General features: G+C 45.1%; 1 protein-coding gene across 4 annotated transcripts; it reads left to right on the forward strand.

Moving 5' to 3' along the window:
- Positions 1 to 962: 962 nt before the first annotated feature.
- On the forward strand, positions 963 to 9459 carry FAM161A (FAM161 centrosomal protein A). Of its 4 annotated transcripts, XM_071582175.1 has the most exons (8): positions 963 to 1090; positions 2110 to 2357; positions 2777 to 3673; positions 3779 to 3964; positions 4356 to 4523; positions 6486 to 6585; positions 6981 to 7132; positions 7751 to 9459. In XM_071582175.1, exons 1-8 carry the CDS (start codon positions 974 to 976, stop codon positions 8406 to 8408), a joined length of 2526 nt encoding a protein of 841 aa, XP_071438276.1. In that variant the 5' UTR covers positions 963 to 973; the 3' UTR covers positions 8409 to 9459. The 4 variants fall into 4 exon arrangements, with proteins under 4 accessions (XP_071438276.1, XP_071438274.1, XP_071438275.1 ...); XM_071582173.1 differs by having other exon boundaries at positions 2777 to 3964; XM_071582174.1 differs by having other exon boundaries at positions 2142 to 2357; positions 2777 to 3964.
- Positions 9460 to 13167: the final 3708 nt, after the last annotated feature.

Here is a 13167-nt window from a genome sequence, read left to right on the forward strand (position 1 = left end):
TGCCAAGAAGAACATGGAGAATAAGTAAAATAAGAACACATAAATTAGACAGTTGATTTAGGCATTAATGCTTAGCATGAATTATCTACTGGCAGTTTAAAACTGCAAACAATGCTTTACCCCACGGGTTACTTTGATTAAAGCTTTCATTCCCCACTATCACAAACTTCCAATTCTCCACAAGAATTACAACAAGGACTCTGTGTGATTTCTTATTTCTTTACATAAAAAGTAGGTTGCTTCTTTACATAAAAAGTATGTTATTTCACTACAATAAATAGGTCCATCAATCATAATATGTTTCTACAGAGGCAAAATATTCCTGCTTATCCTAGTTTAAGATAGAACATTTCTAGGGCAGAATATTTCTGCAAAAGAATATATTCCTGCTTATCCTAGTTTAGGATAGAATATTCCTAGGGCAGAATATTCCTGCAGAAGAAGATTGCTGTTTATCCTAGTTTAGGATAGAATATTCCTAGTGGAAGAATATTCCTGCTTATCCCAGTTTAGGATATAATATTTCTAGGGCAGAATATTCCTGCTTATCCCGGTCTAGCCTTACTTATCCTGTAACTGCTTACCTCAAGCACAAACTTCAAGACGGACAAAGCTTTAGTAACAAGGGTGTAACAAACGTGGGCTCGTCACGTAGAGAGCGATACAAGTTCCGATTAAAATCCTGACGAAGTTACCTAAAAAGGAGGACGGGCAGCGCAGCAGACGCGGGGCGGGGATGCGGTCCCGATGGATCCCGCTACACCGCAGGCTCCAGCGGCTCCACTGCGGGGCGGGGATGCGGTCCCGATGGATCCCGCTGCTCCGCAGGCTCCAGCGGCTCCGCGGCGTGCCGGGCCAGCGCCGGAGCGGGGCGGGCTCGGGGCAGGGCGGTTATAACGCTCCGCGGGGGCGGAGCGGGACCGCCTCCCTCCCTCCCTCCCTCCCTTCCCCTTCTCCCTGCGCTCCGGCCGGGATGGAGGATGCCCACCGCGCCGCCCGCCTCGCCGCCTCCTGCCTGCGCACGCCGCTGGACCCGCGCACCAGGGCGCCCGCAGCGCTGTTCGAGCGGGGCCCGCCGCCCCCCGCGCAGGTACCGCGCACGGCGGGGCTGGGCTGAGCCGGCTCGGGGTGCGGAGCGGGCACAGCGCGGGGCACAGCGCGGGAGGGCCCGGCAGATGGTCCTGCCCTGCGCCAATCCCTTAAGCAGCTTGCGGGGCCGAGCCCAGGGAAAGGCTGGAGCGCCCCGGGGGGTTGCACAGCCTTGGCAGGATGCGAGAGGGCGGGATAGACACCCTTTAAACTGCCCCCGTGGCATCGGGCCATGCGTGTTTTCCACGGTAGTTAAGAGATTTCTGCAGTGAAAACCTACAGAACTGCTTGTTCCAATGTCAAAAGCTTATTAAAATAGCTGTGTGGAAAAAATGCGTTCTAATCTTTTGGGGGTAAAGAAACTGCCTCGTGAATTTTAAAAACATGGTGGTTAAAAGAACAAAATGAAGCTTTTGTAATGCACAGTAACCTGGCTGTGGTGACTTCCCTGACTTGTACAAGCTTTAAAAATATTTAAAGGCTATTACCTGCACAAACTGCCAACTGCCCAACAGTATTGGAACTGCAAGCTGTGCAGAATCCCTGTCATTTCACAGGAAGTTCTGAAAAAGGAAAACAACTTTTATACACTAGATCTCAAATGACTTATTTTTAAAATTCTTATGGAAATTGGAGGCAGAGAAGGTTCTGTTGTGGTTTTGTTTGCTTTTAAATAAAGGCTTTTTTTAGAGCTGCATAGTAATCAAGTCAAAACTACAGTTTACAAAACAGTTACATTTTTTCTTTTGGTAAATCCTTTTGATCATAATTCCTGTTACAAATATATTGATTACAGGACAGACTTGAGAAATTTTACAGGCTTTAAATAGGACCCCTAGGATATATAAATTAATATGCAATAAGATTATTCCATGTAGCTCTGCAGTAACATTTGTTTACAGGTTAACTCTATTTGGTGTTACTGTATCATTCATTAGACTAAATTAGCATAAAGCAACATTAAGAACCTTGTTCCCCTTTCTCCTAACAGTCAGAAAATTTGACAAACATCTCTTCTAGGATGGCTTTGATTTGGATTCCAATACCAACAGGGTGCAGACCCCCCTTTCAAATGGAGACTGTGACAAGGGGATAGACTTCTCCAAAATATGCAATTCCAATCAGGAGTATTACTTGAAGCTGGAAGAGCTGAAGAATGCCCACCTGGAGACCATGAAAAAACTGGAAAGTATGTATCAGAACAAGCTCTATTTAAAGGGAGCACAACCCTTGGACAGGAGAAAGGACACCTCTCCAAAGTGTTGTAGGTAAGTTGGGGGACACTTTTTAACCTGAAGACCCCCAAATGCTTTGCAGGCAGCTGTGAAGCAGCAGGATGTGTTTCTAAGGCTGGAAAGTGTTCCTCTCCCTGCCTCCTATAAGCAGATAATCAGAGAACAGTCAGTTTCAATAACAAAAATGCTCCTCAGCTCCAACAGTCTGTGAGGTTTCGGGGTGGGTGTGCAGCAGGGACTGGGCAGTGTGTTTAGGGAAGCACAGGGCCTTTCCCTGGGAAGTGCTGACTAAGAGTAGGATGTGGTGTGAGTGCCCAGTGTGCTGCTCTTTCCCTTCTCTTCCCCCTCAGCCACGGGCATTTTTGTTTCTAGTGATGGTTCCTTAAGGTGGAAATCACTTTGCATCAGTGCTGGACTGGCTCAAACCAAGTTTTTTCCCCCCTTTTTCCAAGGCCAACTTGGGACAAGAGCTCGTATCAGCCTCTAGACTGGCACAAATCCTTTTCAGACTCCGACTTAAGCGACCCCTTAGACCCCTCAATTATATCCGATGTGTCTGACGGGGAATTGGCACTTGAAGGAAATGGGAGTGAACCCAGATCCTCCTCCTTTGCTAAGCAGCAGATCCAGAAGATGTGGGATGGGTTCTCCCTAGAGGATTACATCTCCCGCCTGCCAGAGAGCCCCCCCAGCCCCCCGGCGCGCAGGAAGGCGCGGAACAGACACAAGGGCTGGTCCCCCAAAGTCACTGTGCCCAAGCCTTTCCAGATGACCATCAGAGAAGCTCAGAGAAAGGAGCAGAACGTTAAATCCAAGTCCCAGATTGAACTGGAGAATCACTTACTGAAAAAGCAACTGGAACAAGAAGCAGAGTGCCAGAAGAAGTTCCGAGCCAACCCGGTGCCCGCTGCCATTTTCCTGCCGCTCTACCATGACATCGTGCAGCGCAACGAGGAGCGCAGGAGGTCTGTGAGGGAGAGGAGCAAACTCAGGCTCTTGGCTTCCCAGAAGCCCTTTAAGTTCATTGAGCGAGAGAGGCAAAGGAGCGAAATGAGGAAAATGCAGCTGAGAGACCTTTCCACACCTGGAAATCCAACCAAAGTGTTCAGGGCAAAACCAGTTCCGAAGTGTGTGTATAGTCCAGACTTCCAGGAGAGGCTAAAGGAGGAGGAGCTCTACAGAGAAATCAGGATCAGGATGAGGGCAGAGGAGCTGCTGCGTAATTCCTCCGTGCCCAACAGCAGACTGGCCTTAAAAGAGACCAAGAAAAACAAGAAACCCAAGAGCACAGAACCAAAGCCACCAGAACACAGACCCAGGATCAACTCGAGCGTTCCGGATTTTGAAAGGTTGTATGAGAGGTTCCAGAAACGGCTCCTGCAGCAGAGAAAAGTGAAGGACCTCACAGTGTGTGAGCCTTTCAACCTTCTCACCTCATACATCCCCTCTAACAGGGGCAAGATTCTGAAGGACATCCAGGAGGATGAGGAGAAGCTGAAGGAAACGCGGTGGCCGTTTGCCTCTCCAAGACGGAAACCCCAAGGGAGACATTCAGGTGCAAGTGCCCATCTCCTGGGATCTGGAAAATCCAAGTCTCCCAAAAACACAGAATCCATGAGACGACGGCTACAAGCCTTAAGGTGACTTCTTAGGGATGCTCTACTTTATATATACTTCAAAAGTAGGGTTTTTTCTACACATGTGGTTAATTCTTCCATGCAGTGAATATAGGACTTAATTAGTTAATATAAGGGCTTAATTATAATATAAAATTAAAAATAATATAAACCTTAAAATACTTTAAATTTATGATTGTTGAGGAAACAGTAGCGTGTATTTCTGAGTGTCCCTTGGAAAGGAACAAATGACTGCTGTTTCCCAGAATATCCTGAATCCCTTAAAATGGCACATACCTTCTATCCTCTCATGGCAACTCTGTTTTCCTCCATGGAATCACCTTTGCCAAAGCTTCCTTTGAAGTGGTGCTCTTGGGCTAACATGAATTCAGCCTTAGTTTATTTTCCCCACCAGGAATTCACTTGAGGAAAAGAGAAAGCTGGAAGAACAACAAAAAAGGAACAGAACAAAGCAGAAACAGAGAATGAAAAAATTCCAGAAAATTGTGCTGGCTCGGGCTGAGGCCAATGACCCACATCAGAGCCTTGCTCAGATGTCTAAATCCAAACTAAAAACATTCAGGTATTTTGTTGCATTCCCATGAATCCAGAACCTCTCACTCAACAACAGCAGTGGGAGGTTCAGGATTGCATTGTATGTTAAACATACAAGGTGTAAAAACGTTGTCTAAGTTACCACAGTTACAGGTGGTAAATTCAACACTGTGCAAGCAGACAGTGGAAATGGTCACATTTGGTGTTCCTGCTGGGAAATACTGAAATCAGAACATATATACAGAAATACAGAGAGAATGTAGGGATATATAGTCCACCTTAGCCAACAGGGGACTCCTGTGTTTCCTGAGGTGACAGATCAGCTAAAGAGGAAAAGTTTATAAAAATTCAGAGCAAAAGGAATGGTGTGATTACAGACTATCCTTGCACAGCTGGATCCTGCTCTGGGGTTGCCACACTGGTCCAGTGAACGTTTCACAAGTCACTCCTTTGTCCCAGCAGGTCCCATTGAAGAGGGAAAACTGGAGCAGGGATATTATTTTAACTTCACAGCCGTAACTGCAGCTGCCCAGGAAGCTGCTGGTGTTTGGGAGGAACAGGATCCAAAGTTCCCTGTGGGAGAGATACAGTACAGAATGATTGAGGAAAGCAGCACACAGGGGAAACACCAGTGCTGGGAGCTGGCACTGCAGAGGGCTCCAGCTCTGACACAGATGTAACTCCAGAAGTGCTGCCTGACCTTGTGTCTGGGGCTAATTTAACCATTTCTGCTTCTTGCACTTTGTAATCCTAGAAAAAATGAGTCCTGTTTGAGAGTCTTTAGTGAGGTTTGTGGTGTGGCCTGGCATGATGGCACTGCAGGAGAATCAGCAGGTTAAGGTGAGACAGTGACAGGCACTGACTGCTCTGCCCCCTTTGCTTCATGCCTGGGCAGGATCCTTGGGCAGCAGCTGGGAATCCCAACTTCCAGTGACCAGGAATTGTGTTAACAACAGGAGCATCACAAGGTGTCCTTGGGCAGATGAGCTGCTGACTCTGGGACAGAAGCAGAAAACAACTGGAGTCAGAGTAGGTGGGGAGTTAAAGAGACAGTGGGTGTGTTGGCAGATTTGATTTGAGCTCATTCAACAGCAAAATTCACACTGCAGTGTTTGGCTCAATCAGATTCCAGGAGCTCTGCAAAACACTCCTGTTTAATTCTTGTCTGCACAGAAATGATGCCATCACACAGCAGGATTATTTCGCTGGTGCTGAGGCTGCTCCGAGGGCTTAATCTGCTAATGCTCATTCCAGCAGAGCTGGGTGAGGACTCTGTTGGGGTAAGAGCTCTTTCCAGCAAGGAACAAGGAACTCCAGTCCCCAGAATGGTCAATAACTTGCATTTGTGCACAGCCACATCACAGGAACTCAGAGATGGTCAGGGAGAGAGGCAGGAGGGTAAAATTCCCCCTTGAGCTCATCCTTGCCCTGAAGTGTCTGACCTAGTGAGGTGTCTGTCACACAGGATTACACCCCATCCCACCTGGATTATCCAGGGTTTGCTGTGATCCAAGAGATCATTTCAGTGATCAATCAACAGTTTCATCATCCTGCTCTGTTGACTGGGCCAGGAAAAGTGTTCTGTGATGCAGAAGGTGGGAGATCAGCTGCTAAAGACTCATCATCAAACTTGAGAAGTACTGATTTTTATTCAATGCTGTTCATTTCCTGTGGTGTATTCTAATTTTGCTTAGAGCAACTGGAAGACCTTTATGAAATCAGCATTTAAAAACCCCAAGTATCCAATTTTTTGTTTTTAAAGTCCCCAAACCCCCCAAGAATCTCAACTCAGCCTCTCTTTAACCTCAGTGGCCACGACCTGTCTCTGCTTAGCCAAAGTGACAACTTCAGAGATGAGTTTGTTCAACAGTTACTTTTATGTGTCTTTAAGTAGGACAATATGTAGTTTGTTACAAGCAATTTAGCTGCTGTGGAAAGTTCCTTGTATTATAAATTACTAATAATCTCTCTTGTACTGTGCTTCCCTCAGGAACAGTGAGAAGCAGAGAAGGCAGGAATACTTGCAAGAGTTGCAGGAAATGGAAGAAAGAGTAAAACAAAGGCCACTGCTCTTTGAAAGAGTCACTCAGGTTGCCTGTTTCTGTATTACCGCTCAATCTTAACTTCAGACACCAAGTAAGACATTTGCAGTCCAACATTTTTAGCAGATACTTGAGAAACACTTTCCAGACCATTTTAATCTCTGTTGCCCCATAAATTTACTCATTTTTGTGTCTAAACATTGTAAATGTGTGTCCAGTCCAGTTACAACATGAGTGACTCTGAACACCACCCAAAACTGCCAGTGCAGAGAAGGCAGATCTGGTGTAACATTCCCCAGCATTGCTTTGCCATCCTCACAGCAGTGAGTAACAACTCCCTTGTCAGCTGCAAGAACTGAAACACAGAATTAATGCCAATAAAAGCATCCAAAACAGGCAGTCAGTGCACTGGGTAACATGTAACCACTGTGCTTTTCCTACAGAAAAGTGCCAGAATAGCTGCAGAAAAGCATTATTCCAACAGACTGAGAGCTCTGGGGATAAGCCCAGAGTTTGTGTCAGAGAAAGGACAAACAACTGTAGTGCTCCAGTGCTCCACTGCTGAAGATTTTATCTCCACTGATGCCAGAGAAAGGTAGAGACTACTGAAGGCTTTTTTTAACCCACTACATATCTAATTAGAAAGTAATTTTTGGTGTGTAAATTGGGGGGGGGGGGGGATGTTAATTCTTTGTAGTTTTTTCCAGGGAACTAATTAACTATGTGGTTTGCTTTACTAATGCTAGTGCTAGTATGTATTTTTTATTGTTTTACCTGAATTAAATATTATTTCACAAAACAGAGGAGAGCATTGGTTATGCAATGCACTTTAAATAAAAATGAAGAAAAACATTTGTTATTTGTTCCTTTCATTCATTATTTGTTCCTTTCACTAAAAATTCTGGCACCTTGCAAGTAAGTCCCTTGATTCTTCATTACCTTTACATTTTTAATTTTTTAAATAAGCCTTATAAGAATAGCTAAATGCATTAATTGTTAGGACATAAAAGGAAGCAGAAATAAAAAATGGGACTATATAAGCAATACTTTTGAGTTACTTTCTAGCATGAAAAGATGTTCTGGTGCCCCCCTTGCTTTTTCCTTCCCCAGCTCCGTGCACCAGGATTTGTCCTGGATTACATGAAGGTGCTTTAAACCTGCTGGAGAGAACCTTCCCAGAAAACAGAATCTCACCTGCAAATTGTCTTTCCAGAGTCATCGAGATCCGAGTGAGGGACAGGAAATCCCTGGAGGAGGAAGCAACTGAGGACAGTCCCCACTCTGAGCACTCCTGGGAGGAGGAGGAGGAGGAGGAGGAGGAAGGGGGAAAAGGTGTGAGAACCTCCACCCCAGATGAGCATTCTAGTGAGCTGGAGGATGAGGAAGAGCCCAGAGCCAGACCTTGTGCTCCTGAGCCTGGGCCCAGCCTGCACAGTGAGGAGGAGGAGGAAGCAAAGGCAGAGCTGTCCCTTGGCCATTCCCAGGAGGAGGAGGAGGAGGAAGAGGAAGCAAAGGCAGGCCCATCACTTGGCCATTCCCAGGAGGAGGAGGAGGAAGAGGAAGCAAAGGCAGGCCCATCACTTGGCCATGTCCAGGAGGAGGAGGAGGAGGAAGAGGAAGCAAAGGCAGGCCCATCACATGGCCATTCCCAGGAGGAGGAGGAGGAAGAGGAAGCAAAGGCAGGCCCATCACTTGGCCATTCCCAGGAGGAGGAGGACGATGGTCAGTCCAGCCCCAGCTCTCGGTCTGAGCGGTCCCAGGAGGAGGAAGGTCAGTCTGACCCTGAAGCTGAGGGTGCCTTCCAGTATGAGGATGAGGAATATGAAAGTGATGACTCTGAGGAGCAGCCCAGTGATGAAGATCCTGACTGACAGATGTCCTGGGGCTCAGGAACCTCTTCCATGGCTGCAAGAGAAAGAGACACCAGAGGAAAACCTGGTGCTTTGCTACTGACACCAAATTCTGTGAATTTTTACCTCTCAGGTTCAGAGTCCTCCCAGTGCAGAAATTCTGTCTGTTTTCCAGTAAGAACACTCAAGTTGCTGGTTGCCACCAAGCAAATAATTTACTTTTATATTAAACTTCTTTATTCTCATCTTCTGTGACATTACTGCCCCTCTGTTCTGAAAAAGAGCTGCAACCACTGAGTGATCCCAACACTTTATGTGCTGTGGGAGCACTGAGGGCTCATCCAGCCCTTTCCATGTGCGGGGAAGGAGCTGGAAATGCCATTATATCCCTGTGAGGGAGACTCGGGGGACTGCAGTTGTGTCAGGCTGTGGTCAGCAGAGCTGCAGCACCTCTGGTTACTCAGGACTTCACAACAAATGGAAATAAAAGCTCTGGGGGTTGGTTTTTCCCTTCCATCAGCAGTACCTTCTCCTCCTAGGACTGAATTCCTTGCTAACCTGTCCCACTCTGTGCTGGGAAGCATCACATTCCCATAAAACCTGTTACTATTCCTTCCTCCTTAATTTCTTACTCAGCTTCTCAATGTTTGAAAGGTTTTTAGTCATCGTTGCTTTTATTTATTTTTTAAATGTGAAAATAACTTATGTGAACTTGAAATGATTTTAAAACTTAAATATTAATTAATAATTAATTAATTAAAATATTGATCATCACTTCACAAGGAAATCACAGTTTACAATGTCTGGTTAAACTTGGAGCCCCACAATCCAAACTTGTGGTTTTTGTCAGTGTTCTGTAATTCTGGAGAGTTGTCCAATTAATCATCACACGTTACTGGGACTTGTCTCTTTAGGAAATCAAACCCTTTTCCAAAAGAAGGCAGAGGAGCTTTGCATTATGGTTTTTCTCAGATTACTTGAAGGGATTTCAAATCAGAAAAAAAAATCAAATGTGTCTCTAAGATCTGAGAGCACTTAATTGTCAGATATTTAATTGTTATAAATGTAATTGTTGAACTATTAAAATAGGGAATAAAAGTGCTACTGGAATTCCTTTGAACTGGAAGCAAAACCAGTTTTAAGGTTTTAGGAGGAGGAGTTGTATCATTTATATGGAGTTTTTCACTGAATTTTTACATATTAAGCTTAATAATAAGAGTTAGTCAACACTGATAAATGTGATATAACAAGGGAGGGTCAGTAGAGCTTTGGAGCTCAAGCCTCAGCTTCTTTTAGCATTTCTGCAGAGGTCAGGCAGGATCATGTGGACTAAGGAGAGCCAGTGGAGGTGGTTCTCCTGCATTTCCAGCCTGATGGAAGAACAGGTACAGGTCAGTTTTCATCAGTGCCTGTGAGGGGAAAATAAATTCCCAAACCACACAACTGGGGAACAAGCACAATTCCATCCTGAGGGCTGCCTGGGGTCCTGCTCCTCCCATCCTCACAGGGAATATGTGGCTGGAAGAGGCTAAAAGGATGATCAAACACAAATGGGTTTCATACAGGAAGGCAGTTTAGTTTTCAAATGACAATATCCACCAGGATTCTTTAATTTGGGAAAGATATGGGAGATCAACCTTGGGGAGATTAAAGGAACCACTTATGGAAATGAGCTTTTCCAAGTGGGAGGATGATGAGATTTAAGTCCCAAAAAAACCTCTTCAGAAATTGCATAATAAACATAAAGGGATAAATATTCCGGTAAGGAATTAGAAAGGAAAGAAAGTCAAGAAAACTCAGAGATGACAAAATAGAAATGGAGACAGACAGGTCAGGGTGAATTAAACCTCAGGGAGCAAAGTAAAAAACATTCCCAACAAAGAAGAGGCACAAGCAGGCAGACCAGAAGGACCAATAGGGTGACAGCACTGAAAGAAAATCACTGTATTTAAAGAAAAAAACCAATAACTTCAACATGAAACTCCAAATCCAGGTGAAAGACTTTGGCAAATTCCCAAAGTGCTGAGTAGGAAAGAGAATTGGGATGTGGGACTTGGTCAGAACTCAAAAGAGTTTGAGCAATTAACATGGAAGGGAAAAAAATAGATCTTTTTTTGATTCACAAATGGCATAACAGAAGCATTTTGGGGTAAGAAGCTCATTAAAGGAGAAGTGCTGATGGGTTGTGCTTTCAGGGCAGCTGCAGGAGGGAAAGGAATAGGAAAGTTTCTCACAGATTATTGAATATTCTGTCTTTAATATTTTAATTAATGGCCACAGCACAAAAGTAGAAACATGTTCAAAAATTTGCAAAGAAAATGAGCAAGGTGTATCTGAAAAAAAGGATTAAAATACCACGTGGGAAGAAGGGGATAACTTTGCATGTGGATTGAAGTATTAAGCAGTAAATTCAAAGTGCAAGGAGAGTGTTTCTAGGTAATAATTCTATATATTTATTTTTGAAATAAGAAGCCAGAAGCTTTGGGTACTGTGCTTTTCAAGCATTTTTAATATTTAAAATACTGTTTCCTCTAGAAACCATCTCCTCATGTACATAATTATCACAACATCAAGCAGAAGGTTAAATTCTCTTTTCCTCTGAGGAAAAAATCATTACATCATTATCTTTCACAGCTGCCCCAGAGGAAGGGAATAACAAAAGACCTTCCTCACCTCTCAGTGCAATTACAGTCTTACATGTCTGGTTGTATAATATTTTGAATAAAAGAAAAAGAAGAAAAGCCTTTGCATACTTCAGCAAAACTCAAAATTGCTTCTTTCTTCAACAGGAATTTCAGGTATTTGAGGAATGGCAGGTCAGAACTAAGACTTACAAATACTATAGAAAAAAATGCTGTCCTTACTTGCTATTACAGCCCCAGCAGTGGGCTGGGAGAAGGCAGGTGTTACACCAGGCAAGAAATGCTGCCGTTTCCTGGTAATTATTTAATTTCATGAGCACAAACAGTGCAGCAAAAGCCAGTTGTCAACAGGAGTGAACACAAATCTGTCTGCCCTGCTATAATAGTTAGGGCTTAGTAGCCAAAGCTGATTACTAACAATAGTTAGGCAGGTTACAGTAAGAAGGGGAGAGGATTAGGCAGGTTACCAACCAGCAGTGACCCCTCCCAGCACAGCCAGCACATTGTGGTTTCCAGGAGAAGGGGTTGTTCCAAACATGATTCAGAGGGATCAGACACAGCTTTCCACACTCAGAGGTACCTGGTGCTCAGCAAAGGCTGCTCTGCACTCACTCTGCTTTTTAATGGGTGTGTTTCACAGCAGCCCATGGTTCCTAAAATGAATAAAAGACACACAAATTACATCTGGGGTAAGTAGGAAAAGCAAACAAAGAATCAGGTTTTTGTGTGTCTCACTGTGATTCAGTTCTGCCCTGGGGAGCTCAGGCCTGCAACACCTTCATCCCTGAGGGACTGGAATTGCCAAGGGCACCATCCAGGGGCTCAAGCCATGGGATGTGGCACTCAGGGCCTGCTTATCCTGTCACTGCAGGACAGACACTAATCAGGAACACCTATCAATGGGTTTATAAAGTTTGTGATACTGCAAAGCTGTGACACTTCCCAGGGCAGAGTGTGAGAACTGAGATATCAACCAAGACTCAAAATAAACCCCAGAGAACACATTTGCAGAGTTGTCCACTTTGAAGACTAAAAAAACCCCCAAAGACACCATTCTTTCCTTTAAATCCCTATTAATTTCATTTCATCAGTGAGAATGTCCTTTTATCCCTTGCCTGTTGAGGAGATTCATAGTTTATTCCTGGCTGGAACCTTCCTCCTCCTCCTCCTGCCCAGTTGCTGCTGATTTAATTCAGGCCCAGCAAGCTGAGGCTGAGTTTGCCTGTGCCCCTGGACTGCCTGGGTACCTGTGCCTGCTCCAGCTTGTTCCTGCCCCTGGGAACTGCCTGCCAGGCCCTGCTGTTCACACAGCAACCTTTCCTCCCTTTCCTCCCCTTCCCACTGACAGCCAGCTCATGTTGCCCAGAAACAGCCTGGTTTTCCACCCAGCCACACAACTACAGGTTAACACCTTTGTGTGGGGAGGAACTGGGAAAGAGCTGCTCAGTTTTGTGCCTCTCTGAAGGGAACTGTGTTCCCACATCCTCCTAAAGCAGAGGCAGCAATTCCAAACCATGAGGCCACTCAGCTGAGCTCTGGGTCCCTGTCAGCACACTCAAGTTAACACCACATGGAGAAAAAATCCACCCTGGAAGGTGTTTCTGGGAAATGGAACTGCTCTCTTAGCACAGAGTTGCCACATCCCAAAGGAATTTCCATCCCCTGCCATCACTGGGGGCTGAAAGGGCAGGAAACCCATGTGGGGATTGTCCAGGTACACCAAGGGCCTTCCAGCACTCACCCTACAGTTCCCACCCATTCCCACAAGGCTGTGTCTTGACAAAGAAAGTTCCTACAGGCCTCCAAAAAGCTGTGAAGTCCTCAGGCAAGAGGAACTCTGGGATGGCCAAGTATTAGGATAAAAGAGCAAAGCCTGTGGGGGAGATTCCAGAAGGTTTCTCAAAGCAGAACACAAAAACACCCAAAGAAGCTGCACAGCAGAATTTGTCTGCTTTTGCAAAGCACCTTGCACAAACCAAGTTGTTTCTGTGATGTGGCAAGATTTTGGTGGCTTTTTTTTTTAAATAACAGTTTTATCAAAACCTCAGTGAAACTGAGTATCTCAACAATGGCACAGAGAGGCTGAAAATCTGCTTCCCTTTCTCTGGGAGTCACATTCCAGCCAAACTCACCTCCAG

This window comes from Pithys albifrons, chromosome 2 (genome assembly GCF_047495875.1).
Source record: "Pithys albifrons albifrons isolate INPA30051 chromosome 2, PitAlb_v1, whole genome shotgun sequence".
In the NCBI taxonomy this organism is placed as follows: Eukaryota; Metazoa; Chordata; class Aves; order Passeriformes; family Thamnophilidae; genus Pithys; species Pithys albifrons.